At 41.7% G+C, this 17,769-nt stretch overlaps 1 protein-coding gene across 1 annotated transcript in view; it reads left to right on the top strand.

The window, feature by feature from the left end:
• ENKUR (enkurin, TRPC channel interacting protein) overlaps positions 1 to 17,343 on the top strand; it is a 19,276-nt gene extending 1,933 nt beyond the window's left edge. Inside the window, exons 2-5 of the mRNA XM_066584663.1 lie at positions 6,658 to 6,803; positions 9,163 to 9,413; positions 15,393 to 15,539; positions 17,107 to 17,343. Of these exons, the coding sequence (XP_066440760.1) occupies positions 6,658 to 6,803; positions 9,163 to 9,413; positions 15,393 to 15,539; positions 17,107 to 17,280 (718 nt within the window). The 3' untranslated portion in view covers positions 17,281 to 17,343. The remainder of the gene's footprint in view (positions 1 to 6,657; positions 6,804 to 9,162; positions 9,414 to 15,392; positions 15,540 to 17,106) is intronic.
• The last annotated feature ends 426 nt before the right edge of the window (positions 17,344 to 17,769 follow it).

The following is a 17,769-nucleotide window of genomic DNA, read 5'->3' as shown; positions in this document are numbered from 1 at the left end:
TCTATCTCATATCTATCTATCTATCTATCTATCCATCTATCTACCTATCTATCTATCCATCTCATATCTTTCTATCTATCTCATATCTATCTATCTATCTATCTATCTATCTACCTATCCATCTATCTATCTATCTCATATCTATCTATCTATCTATCCATCTCATATCTATCTATCCATCTATCTATCTCATATCTATCTATCTATCCATCTCATATCTATCTATCTATCTATCTATCTATCTATCTATCTATCTATCTATCTATCTATCTCATATCTATCTATCTATCTCATATCTATCTATCTATCTATCTATCTATCTATCTATCTATCTATCTATCTATCTATCTATCTATCTCATATCTATCTATCTATCTATCTATCTATCTATCTATCTATCTATCCATCTATCTACCTATCTATCTATTCATCTCATATCTATCTATCTATCTCATATCTATCTATCTATCTATCTATCTATCTATCTATCTATCTATCTACCTATCCATCTATCTATCTATCTCATATCTATCTATCTATCTATCTATCCATCTCATATCATCCATCTATCTATCTATCTCATATCTATCTATCTATCCATCTCATATCTATCTATCTATCTATCTATCTATCTATCTATCTATCTATCTATCTATCTATCTATCTCATATCTATCTATCTATCTCCTATCTATCTATCTATCTATCTATCTATCTCATATCTATCTATCTATCTATCTATCTATCTATCTATCTATCTATCTCATATCTATCTATCTATCTATCTCCTATCTATCTATCTATCTATCTATCTATCTATCTATCTATCTATCTATCTATCTAATATCTATCTATCTATCTCCTATCTATCTATCTATCTATCTATCTATCTATCTATCTATCTCATATCTATCTATCTATCTCATATCTATCTATCTATCTATCTCATATCTATCTATCTATCTCCTATCTATCTATCTATCTATCTATCTATCTATCTATCTATCTATCTCATATCTATCTATCTATCTATCTCATATCTATCTATCTATCTATCCATCTCATATCTATCTATCTATCTCATATCTATCTATCTATCTATCTATCTATCTCATATCTATCTATCTATCTATCTATCCATCTATCTACCTATCTATCTATCCATCTCATATCTATCTATCTATCTCATATCTATCTATCTATCTATCTATCTATCTATCTATCTATCTATCTACCTATCCATCTATCTATCTATCTCATATCTATCTATCTATCTATCCATCTCATATCTATCTATCCATCTATCTATCTCATATCTATCTATCTATCCATCTCATATCTATCTATCTATCTATCTATCTATCTATCTATCTATCTCATATCTATCTATCTATCTATCTATCTCATATCTATCTATCTATCTATCTATCTATCTATCTATCTATCTATCTATCTATCTATCTATCTATCTCATATCTATCTATCTATCTATCTATCTATCTATCTATCTATCCATCTATCTACCTATCTATCTATTCATCTCATATCTATCTATCTATCTCATATCTATCTATCTATCTATCTATCTATCTATCTACCTATCCATCTATCTATCTATCTCATATCTATCTATCTATCTATCCATCTCATATCTATCTATCCATCTATCTATCTATCTCATATCTATCTATCTATCCATCTCATATCTATCTATCTATCTATCTCATATCTATCTATCTATCTCCTATCTATCTATCTATCTATCTATCTATCTCATATCTATCTATCTATCTATCTATCTATCTATCTCATATCTATCTATCTATCTCCTATCTATCTATCTATCTATCTATCTAATATCTATCTATCTATCTCCTATCTATCTATCTCATATCTATCTATCTCATATCTATCTATCTATCTATCTCATATCTATCTATCTATCTCCTATCTATCTATCTATCTATCTATCTATCTCATATCTATCTATCTATCTATCTATCTATCTCATATCTATCTATCTATCTATCCATCTCATATCTATCTATCTATCTCATATCTATCTATCTATCTATCTATCTATCTATCTCATATCTATCTATCTATCTATCTATCTATCTATCTATCTATCTATCTATCTATCTATCCATCTATCTACCTATCTATCTATCTATCCATCTCATATCTATCTATCTATCTCATATCTATCTATCTATCTATCTATCTGTCTATCTATCTATCTATCTACCTATCCATCTATCTATCTATCTCATATCTATCTATCTATCTATCCATCTCATATCTATCTATCCATCTATCTATCTCATATCTATCTATCTATCCATCTCATATCTATCTATCTATCTATCTATCTATCTATCTCATATCTATCTATCTATCTATCTCATATCTATCTATCTATCTATCTATCTATGGCCGCCTGCACACGAGCGGAAATCCCGCCGCGGGATTTCCCGCGGGATTTCCGCCGCTGAAAGTTTGCATAGGAGTGCATTACAATACGCACTCCTATGCAGACGGCCGCGGTTTGGCCGCGCGAAATCTCGCGTGGCAAACAAACCGCGGCATGTCCTAATTTTCTGCGGGGCACGCACTCACCTGGCCGCCGGCTCCGGTCTGCGCATGCGCCGGCTGCGCGGCAGCCGGCACATGAAAGAACCGGGGCCGCCAGGCGCGGGTGAGTACACGCTCGTCCTTGCAGGCGCTCGGGTCGGATCGCGCGGCGAGAAATATCTATTTCATATCTATCTCTCTATCTCATATTATCTATCAATCTTTGTCATATCTATCTATTTCATATGTTTCTTTTTAATTTATCTATGTCACATCTATCTATCTCATATCTATCAATCCCATATCTATTTATCATCTGTCTATCTATTTCATATCTATCTATCTATCTATCTATCTATCTATCTATCTATCTATCTATCTATCTCATATCTATCAATCCCATATCTATTTATCCATCTGTCTATCTATTTCATATCTATCTATCTATCTATCTATCTATCTATCTATCTATCTATCTATCTATCTATCTCATATCTATCAATCCCATATCTATTTATCCATCTGTCTATCTATTTCATATCTATCTATCTATCTATCTATCTATCTATCTATCTATCTATCTATCTATCTATCTATCGATCTCATATCTATGTATCTGTCTCACATCTATCCATCTCATATCTGTCTATTTCATATCTGTCTATCCATGTCACATCTATTTATCTATCTCATATCTATTTATGTCACACCAATCTCTCTTATATTTATCTATTTCATATCTATCTATGTGATATCTATCTATATTTATCTTTCTATATATCTCATTTCTATCTATCCATCTATGTCACATCTATGTATCTCATATCTATCTATTTCAGATCTATCTATCTATCTATCTATCTATCTATCTATCTATCTATCTATCTATCTATCTATCTATCTGTCTGTCTATCAATCCAGGGGCATAACTAAAGGCTCAGGGGCCCTGATGCAAAACGTGAGCTGGGGCCCCCCCCTCTATCTGTATCTGTACCAGTACCCATATCTAAACCATGCTGCACAGAGACATAAGTTGAAGCTTCTGGGCCCCAATGCAAAACCTGTAACAGGGCCCCCAACTATAATGCTTTATTCATAGTACTGGGCTCCCTATATGGAGAAGAGAGGCCTTATGGGCCCCCTAAGGCTCCTGGGCCCGGGTGTAACCGCATCCCCTGCATCCTCTATAATTACGCCCCTGTATCTATCTATCTATCTCCTATCTATCTCCTATCTATCTATCTATGTATCTCCTATCTATCTATCTCATATCTATCTATCTCTCATATCTATCTATCTATCTATCTATCTATCTATCTATCTATCTATCTATCTATCTATCCATCTCATATCTATTTATCTATCTATCCATCTATCTATCTCCTATCTATCTATCTCATATCTATCTATCTCATATCTATCTATCTATCTTCTATCTGTCTCATATCTATCTATCTTTCTATCTATCTCCTATCTATCTATCTTCTATCTATCCATCTATCCCATATCTATCTATCTATCTATATATCTATACATCCCCTATCTCCTATCTATCTATCTATCTATCTATCTATCTATCTATCTATCTATCTATCTATCTATCTATCTCATATCTATCTATCTATCTATCTCATATTTATCTATCTCTCATATCTATTTATCTATCTCATATCTATCTGTCTATCTATCTATCTATCTATCTATCTATCTATCTATCCATCTATCTCCTATCTATCTCATATCTATCTATCTCATATCTATTTATCTATCTATCCATCTATCTCATTTCTATCTATCTATCTTCTATCTATCCATCTATCTCATATCTATCTATCTATCTATCTATCTATCTTTCTATCTATCTCCTATCTATCTATCTTATATCTATCTATCTATCTATCTATCTATCTATCTATCTATCTATCTATCTCATATCTATCTATCTATCTATCTATCTCATATCTATCTATCTATCTATCTCATATCTATCTATCTATCTCATATCTATCTATCTATCTATCTATCTATCTATCTATCTATCTATCTATCTATCTATCTCATATCTATCTATCTATCTATCTTATATCTATCTATCTATCTATCTATCTATCTATCTATCTATCTCATATCTATCTATCTATCTATCTATCTATCTATCTATCTATCTATCTATCTATCTATCTATCTATCTATCTATCTCCTATCTATCTATCTATCTATCTATCACATATCTATCTCTCTCTCTCTCCTATCTATCTATCTATCTTATATCTATCTATATATCTTTCTATTTGCTGTTTATTTTATGCGGGTAATAGGTGGATATATTCGCCTGTATGAGCAAGCTCTTAAACTGATACGAATCTTGAACAATAGGGGCCCTTCCTACCAGAGTCCCCAGACTTTAAGGAAGTATACACATAGGGTGGCAGATGGAGATGAGGGAGGACATATCAGCATGTCAATCCCTCTGCAGAGTTTTACTGCAGATTTCACTTTTTGCATCCAATAAGGGGAAATTCACAGCAAATTTACAACAAAATCTGCATCTAAAGGATTGTGGATATGAACATTACGACATTATGATCAGTAAGGGTCTTAGCTCTGGGACCCCGACCAATCCTAAGAATGAAGAAGCTGCAGCCCCTCTACAGTCCTCCTTGCATAGCAGCACCCTGATCGGAGCACCGCTGCGAAGAGGAAGACAGGATTAGTGGGGTTGTCAGAGGTCGTCCCTCACCAACCATAAAGTGCTGTCACGTTGGGCGATATGTTATCACATTGGGCGATATGTTATCACATTGGGCGATATGTTATCATATTGTGAGATGGGATGGAATATCCCTTTGATTCATAGAACTGTCTGCTCGGTATCGCACTAAGGCCTTAGTCAGACGGGCGTTTTTAGCCGCGATTTGCGCATGCGCATGCGTCCGGCGATTTTATAAAACCATTGCTTTGCAATGGTATCGGACACATGAGCGCTTTTTATGCGCTCGTCCGATAAATTATAGAACAAAAAATCGCAGATCGCACCTATCTGCGATCTGCGATTCCTGTTCTCTTCTGTATATGCGCTCAATGGGGCCGGCGGCAGCAGCGCCGACCCCATTGAGAACATATAGAAGACAAATCATTCTCCTCTGCCACAGCTGTAACAGCTGTGGCAGAGAAGAACGATGTTTGCCCATTGAATTCAATGTAGCGGCAATACAGCCGCTCCATTGAAAGCAATGGGCTGCCGGCGTGCGTGGGGTGAATTGTCGGGAAGGGGTTAAATATATAAGCCCTTCCCTGCAATTCATCCTAAAATGTGTTAAAATAAAAAAAAATTGTATACTCACCTTTCCGCTGCAGCCGGAGTCCAGCCGCGGCCGCTGTCAGTTCTCCTGAACTGCTTCTCAGCTCTATTCAGCCGGCGGGGCTTTAAAATCCCCGCCTGCTGAATGGTCTGCCTCTGATTGGTCACAGCCCTGACCAATCAGAGGCAGGTTTCACTCACACACCCATTCATGAATTCATGAATGGGTGAGTGACTGCTGCCTCTCAGCGCTGAGCCAATCGGGGCAGGTCTGACTCATCCATTCATGAATTCATGAATGGGTGTGAGTGAGGCATGCCTCTGATTGGCTCAGCGCTGAGCCAATCAGGGGGCAGGTCTGACTCACACTCCCTTCACACCCACTGCAGGACGGCCGCTCGGAGCTCCAGCTGCCGGGAGAAGGTAAGTATATATATATTTTTTATTTTAACACATTTTAGGATGGATTGCAGGGAAGGGCTTATATATTTAAGCCCTTACCGACAATTCATCCCGGGCTCGCCCGCAGCGCATTGCTTTCAATGGAGACGGCTGTATTGCCGTCTCCATTGAATGCAATGCGCTGGACAGCTCCGGCCCGTTTCTAATGAAACGCGGCTAGGAGCAGATTTTCGGGCGATTTGCCGGCGACTTGCGCGCACCGGTCACGCGATTTGCGGATGCGCATCCGTCGTGCGATCCGCAAATCGCGCGAAAAAACGCCCGTCTGACTAAGGCCTAAATCTGACATTATTTTTTCTACGCTCTTATCTTTCCATTCAGATATATTTCATCATTCAGGGATTCTGTGAAGCTCGAGGAGAGCAAAAATAAAGCGGCTCACAAAACCATGGGTCCTCCTAAAGTAGAAGGTCCCTCCCCTAAAGAATTCCTTCACAAGCACACACAAGAAGCCTCCCTGGCACAAAGTGAGTGACTTCATACGTCTGCAGGTAGAGCGGGCCAAGTGCTTGGTTTCATAATACTTCATTATTTCCATGCTGGTAGGATCAAGTGAAGATTTAAAGGGATATCCAAAATTAAAAGGGGTTTCCATGACTAAGATACAGATGACCTATCCTCAGGATAAGGCTTCAATATTAGATTTGTGAGGTTCACTGCTTGATCAGCTATCCGAAGTGGTCACAGGGCTTGTGTTCACATGCATGCAGTATGTACAGGCACAGTGCCGAACATTGTATAGTGGCTGTGCCTGTTATAGCAGCTCAGTCCTGTTCACTTGAATGGGAATAAGCTGCTCATCGGCCACATGACCGATGATTGTAACGTCACAGTCCTGAGAAGGGACACGGCGCTCATCCAGGCGCTACTGCCTATTCAGTCAGTGGATTGGTGGGGGTACCAAGCTCTGAAGCACCACCGATTGGAAATTGATTACTTATTCTGAGGCTAGGTCATCAACATCCTAGTCCCAGGAAACCCCTTAGTGTACGTTCACTCGTAGCAAAGTTGGTGCCTATTATCAGTAGCAACATCAAAAACTGCGTTACAGTCCGCACCATTCGTGCAGATTTTGACTCACATTCACAGCTGATTTCAGCCTTTGGGTTACTGCTGCACATAACTGCGCTCCTCTCACCTCCTGAGCGCTCACTGCCAGGACCAAGAGCGCGGCACACACCTTCATCCGGCAACCGCTACTGAGCGCCACCATCTTTTTCCCAGTGACAGCCACAGCCCATTACCTGACCGGCAGTGATGGCATCCAGTAGCGGTTGTTGAATGACGGTGTGCGCTGCGCTGTTAGTTTAGGCAGCGAGTGACAATTTGTGTCTCTATATGCTCCTCCGTTAGGTCCTGGTAGTCGCTAAAAGGCTGAAATAAGCTCAAAATCCACATAAACGGTGCAAATTCTGATGTGGTTTTTGATGCAGAATTGACACAGATTTTGGTACTAATTTTCTGCTGTGGAAATTCAGCACCAATTCCTCTACATGTGAACGCACTTTTAAAGAAAATGAATTTATTTTTCATAAACGGCGCCATTGTTGTCCATGGGCTAGATGTAGTATTGCAGCTTAGAAGAACAAGTGCATGGGGCTGAACTGCAATACCAAACACTGCCTACTGGCAAGAGTGGCACTGTTTATGGTAAAAGGCAGACTTTCTAATGCTGGACAAACTCTTTAACATCTTTGTTCCTTACTGGAGTTATTTGCTGTTTATTTTCATACTTTCACAAGGTAAATAGTTTTGGAATGTGACCATTATTACTTCTTATATACACACTATCAGGACCGGGATGAGAGGTAAGTGAAGCGGGGTGGCCACTGCCTGGGACACCATCTCACAACAGGCATTTGAGGGTGAAATATTAGAAAAATCATTAATAATTGGATTGATTTGATGTTCATCATGAAAACCTCGACAATACAATGATCCCTAAAGACACAAAAGTCTGCTGGCTTGTTGAAGGTTCTGTATAGACAAGGTCACATGACCTTTTTGTGCAGGTCCTCAAGCTAGGGGTGGAGCTGCAAGGCACGACAGAGGAGGAGAGAATGCGAGCCATGCCCAGTTCTTGCCCATTGTAACAAATAGTATTTCAATCGGCACTCATTAAAGTGACCCTCTTCTAGACAAACAAAGATGGCCGCACCGCTTCCCTTACTGTCTGATGCACATTGTATGTTAGTATACATCATTCGTCTAAGACACTGCACACTGCTTTGATTTGTCAGGGCTGCCCATGTGAGCAGCATGTGGGGACTTAGAGTATGATCCATACTAACCTAACACACAATGTGCATCAGGCAATTAGAGAAGCGGTGCGGCCATCTTTGTTCGTTCAAAACTAGTGGGTCACTGTAAGTCATATTTACATTGGCAGATGATCACAAGTATGAGGATGAACGATTGTTACTATGATCTTCATCCGCCCACAGATGGCATTCATTGGCATCACAGTCCCATTTTCACAAGGAGATGTACTGCTGACGAGCCAGCATTTTTATCTTCATATTGGTTGTAGTTTACTTGTTGGATCCCGACTCTTCCTCGTCCTTTCTTGCTTTATCCAGCTGTGCCGAGAAGTCTCAGATGATTCTATAAGCTTGTAACTCTGTGAACATGGTACATCTCTTGGTAATGTTGAATGGCGGATATGGCAGAAGGAAGGAGGAGGAGCCACCATGCTGCCATTGACATACGAGGTGCGCTATATCCCCCAGTAAGTTCTTTGACCACAACGCAGCGGGTGCAGTTGCATCATTCCATCATCAGATGGCCATCATGACTTACATGCCTTTCTCTCTTGTTAACAACAAGAGAGTGCTTTATATGATTCCACAGGTAGACCGCCCCGCTGCCTGGCAGAAGAGAAGCGCCCGCCGGTGCCGCACAGAACTGAGCAGCCACTCATGGGAGTGCAAACTAACAAAAGCTTCATCACAACCAACGTAGCTGAAGCGGTTATGGCCGTTCCTAAGAAGCCACAGCCCATCTATGTGGACACCAAAAAGGGGGATAAACATCTTCTGGAAACCTCTGGACTTGTTCCTAAATACATCAGAAAGAAGGTAACATCATAGCGTGCGCCATGCGGGCTGTTAACATAAAGGCAAGGAGTACATAATTGATGCACTGCTTTAGGCTGGTATCAATCATCTCTGGAGACAGATCGCTGATACTAAACGCTCCCGCTGATGTATATGGCAAGCTCCCCATGTCATTATACCTCATGCATGGCCTATAATGTACAATAAACATGTCAGCTACATATTCTGATTGGCTCTATTTTTAGTAGAAGTAAATGTATTGTCTCTGGGTTGGTCTTTAAGATATTTTTGGGGAAAGCAAAAAGATAATTTAGAATGAGCCAAAGATTCGACTTTCCGGGTGTCTTAGTTTCTCATAGACTCTGTTAGTAGAGGGGGCGCTGATAAGTCCACAAAAAACTGACATAGAACAATGAAATTTCAGTTATTTTACATAGACCCCTCTGATATCAATGAATGCACTTCTGACTGTGGTGTTGCAACTTCTTCAACTCATCCAGATACAGTTCCCTTGGTTGGGCAGCAAACCACGCGTCAGCCTCGACAATTTTTGTCAGAATGGAGGTAAAATTGGTTCCCTTGAGATGTTTTTTCAGATTAGAAAACATGTGCGAGGGTGCCAGATGAGGCAAAGGATGATGATCCAGCACCTCGGGGCCCAGGTCAGATAGTTTGCTCAGGTTGATGGCTGCTGTGTGGGATGAGGCAGATGATCATGAATTACGGACCCAACTCTTCCTCTGGAAACACTCAGAGCCTCGGCTATCATCTTAGCAGCAATTCGCCAGTCTTCCAGAATCATGTCATGGATGGCGCCTATGGTTTTCGGAATAGTCATCACTGGAGGTCTCCCGGAGCGGTCTTCATCATCAGTGTTGAAGTGGCCAGTTTTTTAATTTGGCGACCCAATTTTTCACTTCGGAGTACGAAGGGCACTTTTTGCTTAATGTGACGATATCACCGTGAATCTCTTTGGCCGACATCCCTTTCAAAAACAGGAACCTCATCACTGCTCTGCTCTTCTTTGCACGATTTGATAAATGGGCAGCAGCACAACCCAAGACAAACGACTAAGTGGGAGAGCTTACAAAGTGCGGTGCAAGAGTTCAATAATAGGTCCGGACTTATTGGCCTAGATAGTATAGTTACCAGTCCATATTGTTTGGAAGAAATCAGCACTTTGGAACTTCTCACATGTAGATTAAAAGATTCCTTTATTCCTCCGCAAGTAAAACGCTGCGATGTTTCGACCTTTAAAAAGGTCTTTGTCAAGCATCATTCTTGACAAAGGCTCACCTTGTTTTTTATAGAAAAGAAAGACTTAACCTTGCGGCCATGTATTGACTATAGGAAACTAAATAAAGTTACTGTCAAAAAATGGCTACCCTCTCCCCTTAATCCCAGAATTGGAAAGACTCCATTCTGCCAAGATCTTTACCAAACTCGATCAATGAGGGGCCTATAAAGTCATATGGATCCGCCCAGGGGATGAGTGGAAGGCCGCCTTTAGGATGAGATATGGACATTTTGAATACTGGGTTATGCCTTTTGGCCTTTGCAATGCTCCTGCTACCTTTCAGCATTTTATTAATAACGTATTTCTAGATTTTTTGGATCAATTTGTTGTTGTTTAGCTCGATGACATTCTTATATTTTCTGACAGCTTGGATGAACATTGCAGGCATGTTCGGACAGTCATAGAATGTCTCCAAAGGAATCATCTTTATATCAAACTGGGAAAATGTGAGTTTGACCAAACAGGATCCAATTCCTTAGATATATCATCTCCCCAGCTGGTCTAAGTATGGACCCTAGCAAAATTAAAGCTGTGGTTGATTGGCGAACTCCAAGAAGCTAAAAAGAAGTTCAACCCATGTGCATTTCTATCTCATATCATGTCACCTGCTGACAGAAACTATGATATTGGAAATAAAGAACTGTTAGCCATTAAAGTTGCTAAAGTAAATGTTACACGAAGCTCAGGAATATTATAAGGGGGCAGCGGATAGACAGTGCAAAGCTCCCCCTACCTTTTAGGTTGATGATCGGGTTTGGCTAACCACCAGAAACTTGAAGATGTATTTGCCCTTTCCCAAATTTGGCCAAAGTTTATCAAGCCTTTTTGGGGTAATGCGAAGATCAGGTGGTCAGGTCGCCTTCTGCTTGGAACTATCAAGCAGGCTGAGGATACGTCTTGTGTTTCATGTGAAACTGCTAAAACCATTAGTTGATAACACCTTCCAAGGAAGAAACCAGCCACCTTCTCCACCAGTGAGGGTCCAAGGCGAAGAAAAGTTTGTAGTGGAAAAATTCATGGATTCAAGAATGCACAGAGCGGTAGACTGCAATATCTCATACAGTGGAAGGGATACAGGCTAGAAGAAAATTCTTGGGAGCCGTACCAGACAGTGCATGCCCCGAGGCTCCTGGGGGGGGGGGGGTGTTCCACAGGGGGCATCCAGGAAAACCAGCCCCTGGGATGTCCGGAGGCCATCCTAGAAGGAGGAGGCTACTGTCGAGGCTCGAACCCAGGAGCTCCTCTGCCCCAAGTGCATAGACATGTATAGAGACTTGAATTCTCTTTAAACACTCTGGCGCTGACTGTGTGGCGTTATACGCTAATGATCTTATGCTCTTTATGTCCAATCCGACGGTCTCCCTGCCTCACGCCATGTATATCATCAATAGGTTTGGGTCACACTCGGGCCTACACATTAACTAGTCCAAGTCTGCCCCAATGCCTTGTAATGCCTTGGTGTCCTTGCAGAGTCCCCTAAGGCTCATGGATTCATTATGCGGCCTCCAAATTACTAATGACTTTAATTACCTGGGTATTCAAATCTCCAATTTTGTTGGTCGGATACCGGACCTGAATGTATACCCCTTGGTAGATTTATTTAAATCTAAGCTTAGAGTCCGGGGATCCCTACCTTTATCGGTTGCGAGCCGCATTAACTTAATCAAGATGATTGTCCTACCCAAATGCCTTTATATCCTACCACATGCTTTGGCACCCGTCCCAGGAAGATTTTTCCGGATCATGAACTCTGTTATGTACTCCTTTATATGGGGGAGCTCCAACCACTTAAAATCTCTACTCTCCAGAGGCCCAAAAGAGATGCCGGGTCGGCACTTCCAGATCTGTTTCTTTATTACGTAGCTAGCCAATTGAATCATTTGAAATGCTGGCTGGGGGACGGACCTCTGCCTAATTCTGAGGCCCATTTAGCATATGTCTTAAATATCCCTAGTCTCTGGCCAGTATTGGAGTCCCCCAAAGTCTTAACAGGCAAGATGCTACCCAACCACAGGTCTGGCGCAAGGCTAAAATGGCAAGCGGGTTTTCTGGTATAGTCATGGACATACCACTGTGAAGGAACCCAGGGCTGCGGGAGCTACTACCGTTAGCCGACCTTGAGATATGGGAGCATTACGGTATACTGTGCCTAGGTGATCTTTACCATTCTAATGTCTTTGAGCAACTGCTAAATGAGTACCAAATATCCCAATCCCACTTCATAAGTATCTCCAGATTTGGCATGCATTACAGACACAGTTTCCATCTGCGATTAGTAATATATTCCACTACCCCCTGATAGGAATTCTATGGTCCCAGGGGCCCAGAGGCCTTATATCAACACTGTATTCCCATTTAATAACTTTGAAGGCCGCCAAAGTGATCCCCCTGCCCTATCCAAATGGAAATCCCTGGTTCCAACATTGACAGAAGACACATTTCAAGATTTACTAGAATCTCTTTTATTTGTCTCAGTAAATAAGAGAATGATTCAGCCATATGTAGTGCACCCGTGTGACCTCACCCCGGCGGGACTGCAGAGAATGGCAGGAATCCATCTGCACATTGAATCCGCTGCTCATGTATCTTTGCTGATTTCTGGCATAAGCTTTGGGAATGTCCGTTGGTTCCGTTGTACTGGGGTCAGGTCATGAGCTTGCTTTCTGAAATTCTTCATATCCAAGTTCCTACTACCCAGAGATCTGTCTCTTCGGTATCTTCGATGGAGAACACTGGCAGCATCAGGACAGAATTTTTCTCCATGAGGTTCGGTTCCTGGCTAGAAAAGTGATTGCGCCGCGATGGATTTACCAGAGGGGTCCCTCCCTGGCGATGTGGAGAAAACTAAAGGCCCATTTAGACACAACGATTATTGCTCAAAAGATGTCGCTCAAGCGACTTTTGAACAATAATCGTTATGTCATTTACATCGCAAGATGAGCGATCACCTTGGTGCCCCCGCTTGTCTTCTGCATCCAGCTGTTCTCTGCTCCGAGCGCCCGACTGTTATACAGAGGAGTGCTCCGTGCCGGGTATGGAGAACGCAGCTGGACCGCTCATACCCATTCAGACTGTTATCAGGGAGCGGGATACAGCTGAAACAATAGCATCAGCTGTATCCCGCCGTGAATCCCTGTTAAGGCTCATCGTCGTCTTTCAGCACGCTGAAAGATCAGCAATGGCATAACGAAAACTGCCCGATGTCAGTGCAGTTACACACAACGATTATCGCTTAAAAGACGACTTTTGAGCGATAATCGTTGTCTAAATGGGCCTTTACTAATACAACCAGACCTTTAAATAACTAGGTCTACAAGGCATGCAAGTGCCCAGAAAAATTCCATAAAGTGTGGGGGCGATGGGGTGACTCGTTGCTCACCCTTTACCCTCCATGATTGCTCCCCTCGATTATATCAACTCTGCGTAGGGGCTTTCAGTAATTAGTGGGTGTTTGAGACTGGCTCAGTAACCTGTGCCCCACGCTCTGCTAATTAACCAGTATGCCGTGTATACATGCATCCCAATGACTTAGTTATTACTGCGTTCTGTTCCCCTTCTTTTTTTTTCTTTCTAGATTTTGCTGTAATTACTGTATAGTATATTGTCACGAGGTATTTGCTTCCTCATTATTTGTGTATGAGTCTGTATTGTTAGTGCTGTGGTATGTTGTTTACTGAAGGAGGTTAAAAAAAAAGACTCTGGCGCCTGCCAGCATTTATTTCATATACAGCAAAGTTAATTACATTACCAAAGTCCATTTGTCCATACCACAATAGGGTGAAAGACTAGGGTTGTCCTACCTCTCAGACTCGGGCCCACACTGGACCTCAGGCTTGCAAACCTTTCAGCTCTGCCAAGCTGTCAACTTTCCTATGAGTGTGTCAGGAACTGACATGGCAATGTTACTTACTCTAACACCCACAGGTGTTCTCTATAATCTCTGCAGCCTGAATGCGGGCCATTCTGTGTACTGCAGCACATATGTATATGTATATATATATATATATATATATATATATATATATATATATATATATATATATATATATATATATATATATATATATGTATATATATACACACACACTCCTTCTAGGGTAGGGATGTTACTGATAATGGCGGTATTTACTGTTGAGATTTATAAAGTGGAATAACAATTCAGAGGGTAATTTCCAAGAGTTTCTCCAAAAGAAAGAGGATTTTCTTACAGCCAGAATCTTGTATAGTTTTAATCCTCCTTATAGGTCCACTGCCGTATTGGTAAAACGCTGCAAATCCCTCCGCAGCCTTTTACCGGTACTTGTAAATAGCTAGCGGGTCTGCCGGCAGAGACCATTTATGGCTGCTGTGACTGTATTGCACATGCCCGCGTATCACACACACACACAGTTATGCGCAGTGTGACTTTAAAAAATAAAATACCCCGCTCTATTTCATAGCGGGGGTCGCTTAATGAAAACGCTGTTCATATGCAATGTATTGCGTACAGACTTCGTTGCATGCGCTCACATGCTGCACTATATATCTTGTGCATATCTGCACTCAGTGTCTACACACACATGTGCATGGAGCAGTGGAAGTCCATTGACCGTTATTGACTCCATGCACCACGTATCACGCGGCCAGGCAAGGCACTTGTAATACGCGGCGGACATGAGCCCTAAGACGTATTGGTCTTCACGCTATTATTTTTGCCTCACAAGGATTATGGTTCTACTCCCGAGTATTTGGCAAAGAGAAACGAAGAAGTACGGAGGGCACAGGAGGAGTACGACGCCTACGTGACGGAGCGACTAAGGATGGGATCCATGAAGCAGCTGTCTGAGGATGAAAGGCACAGTGCGCTCCAGGTGAGGGTTTATGATGATCTATAACCTATTAGAACTGCAGTAAAAGCTACGGAAATTCCACAGTGTTTACAGTACAAGCCAAGGGAATGAGATTTTACCATTCTGGAGGCAGAGCCCAATAGGCTGAGTTACATGGCAGACATGAAGACCTTTGTCAGTCTCCCAGCTGTCATCGGAACACATTGGTACCTTGCAATCGCACCTCACGAAGCCGATGGGTAACAGGAGGAGATCTCTCTCCTTGTCATCTACTTACATGGCTATAGCTGGAATTTATTGGGGCATCTAAGGGGTTAAACTGACAGGATCCAAAGTCTCTCTGCTCCTGGCGGTTAGAGCAGGAGCCCCGCTGGTAGTAATCAGCCAAGCCACGCCTTAAAAAGATGTCTGTGCAAGTTTAGAGCCCATTGGTGAGGTTATTATAAAAGTGTATCGTAGTCACAAAGGAGTTAAAGTAGTTGTCCAGGGTTAGAAAAACATTGCTGCTCCAAACACAGCGCCACTTGTCCGTAAGGCTGCATTCACACGAACGTATATCGGCTTGGTTTTCACGCCGAGCCGATATACGTCGTCCTCATCTGCAGGATGGAAGAGCCAGGAGCAGGAACTGAGCTCCCGCCCCCTCTCTGCCTCCTCTCCACCCCTCTGCACTATTTGCAATGAGGAGAGGTGGGACGGGGGCGGGGCTAATTCGCAGCACTTAGCCCCGCCCTCATCTTGCCTCCTTTCATTGCAAATAGTGCAGAGGGGCGGAGAGGAGGCAGAGAGGGGGCGGGAGCTCAGTTCCTGCTCCTGGCTCTTCCATCCCCCCCCTGCAGATGAGGATGACGTATATCGGCTCGGTGTGAAAACCAAGCCTATATACGTTCGTGTGAATGCACCCTAAGGTTGCGTCTGGTATTGTAGCTCAGTTCCATTGACTGAATGAGAGACAAGCTGCAATACCAGGCACAATCTCTGGAGAAGGGTGGCGCTGTGTTTGGAAGAAAGCAGCCATGTTTTTCTAACCCTGGACAACTACTTTAAGGGGTTTTATGGGAATTAACATTGATACCTTATATCTACAACAGGACATCCGTGGCATGCTTTCTACTAACGTCTGATACACTTCAGCTGGTATTTCCCTCCATTCATCCTGCAAATGTCTTCTATCAGAGAAGATGGCTGGAATTCATATAAAATGTTCAGATGTGGACTCTGTGTAGTCAGTCCAATCGTGGGACATTCAAATCCTCAAACCAATGTAAAACAGCGTTGGATGTCTTACAAGGCGTGTCGTCTTGTTGGAAGTATGGCCGACCATTCCCAGAGTGTTACCAAAAGTAGTATTAATTTCCATATAGTAATACGTAGTGGAGATAAAGGAGCCCCACTAAGTATTACCATATGGCATTAACTCCTACTTTTGATCCTTGTTCTAGGTGACCAGTTCCTCTTGGTAGTATAGTGTACTACAGCTGACCCTCCATCGTATCGCACATGCGTGACATCATTTATATTGGGTTTGGTCACAGTTTTGTGTTTCCTTTATGACTTATTTCCCAATTATGTTTTGCACCTTTTATAGGGACTGAAGACGAACTGGGATCAGCTCCAACACGAGTATCAGGTCCTGTCCGTTGTCATTGACACACCCTCCAAAAAAGCGCACAAAGAGAGGCTGGAAGCAGAAATGAGACAGCTGGAGCGCGATATTGATCTGATTGAAAGACACAAGATCATCTACATCGCTAATAACTAAATGCCCCCTTGATGTGCAGCGTAAACAGGAGAGACGAGACAATAAATGATACCCTATAGTTTGGCCATTGTTAATAATTCTTTATTTTGTCTTGTGCCTATTTAACCACTTCACGACCACCGAACACTGTCGGGAGCCGAGTCCGCTGCTGATTCTGACAGCTGCCATTAAGGCCTCATTCACATATGCGACAAAGTCGCACAATTTTGTAGTATTGCTGCAATGGTACAAATCGCATGTATGTGAAGCCCATGCTTTCCTATGGGTTAATTCACACATGCGATATTATGTAGCATGCGACAACCCGACACAAAAGCCTTGCGGGTCCCGCTATATGCACGCAAGGTTTTGTAGCCCATGTTTCTCTATGTAGCCTTCCTCTCTGTTGCATCGCATCGCACAAAAATGCAATTTTCATGTGGTGTGATGCAAGTTTGACAGTAGGAAATTCTACTGTCAAAGTCACAATCCAAGCCCTGGCTGCAGGGA

This window comes from Eleutherodactylus coqui, chromosome 12 (assembly GCF_035609145.1).
Source record: "Eleutherodactylus coqui strain aEleCoq1 chromosome 12, aEleCoq1.hap1, whole genome shotgun sequence".
In the NCBI taxonomy this organism is placed as follows: Eukaryota; Metazoa; Chordata; class Amphibia; order Anura; family Eleutherodactylidae; genus Eleutherodactylus; species Eleutherodactylus coqui.
This window is presented reverse-complemented; position numbering and strand designations above follow the sequence as displayed.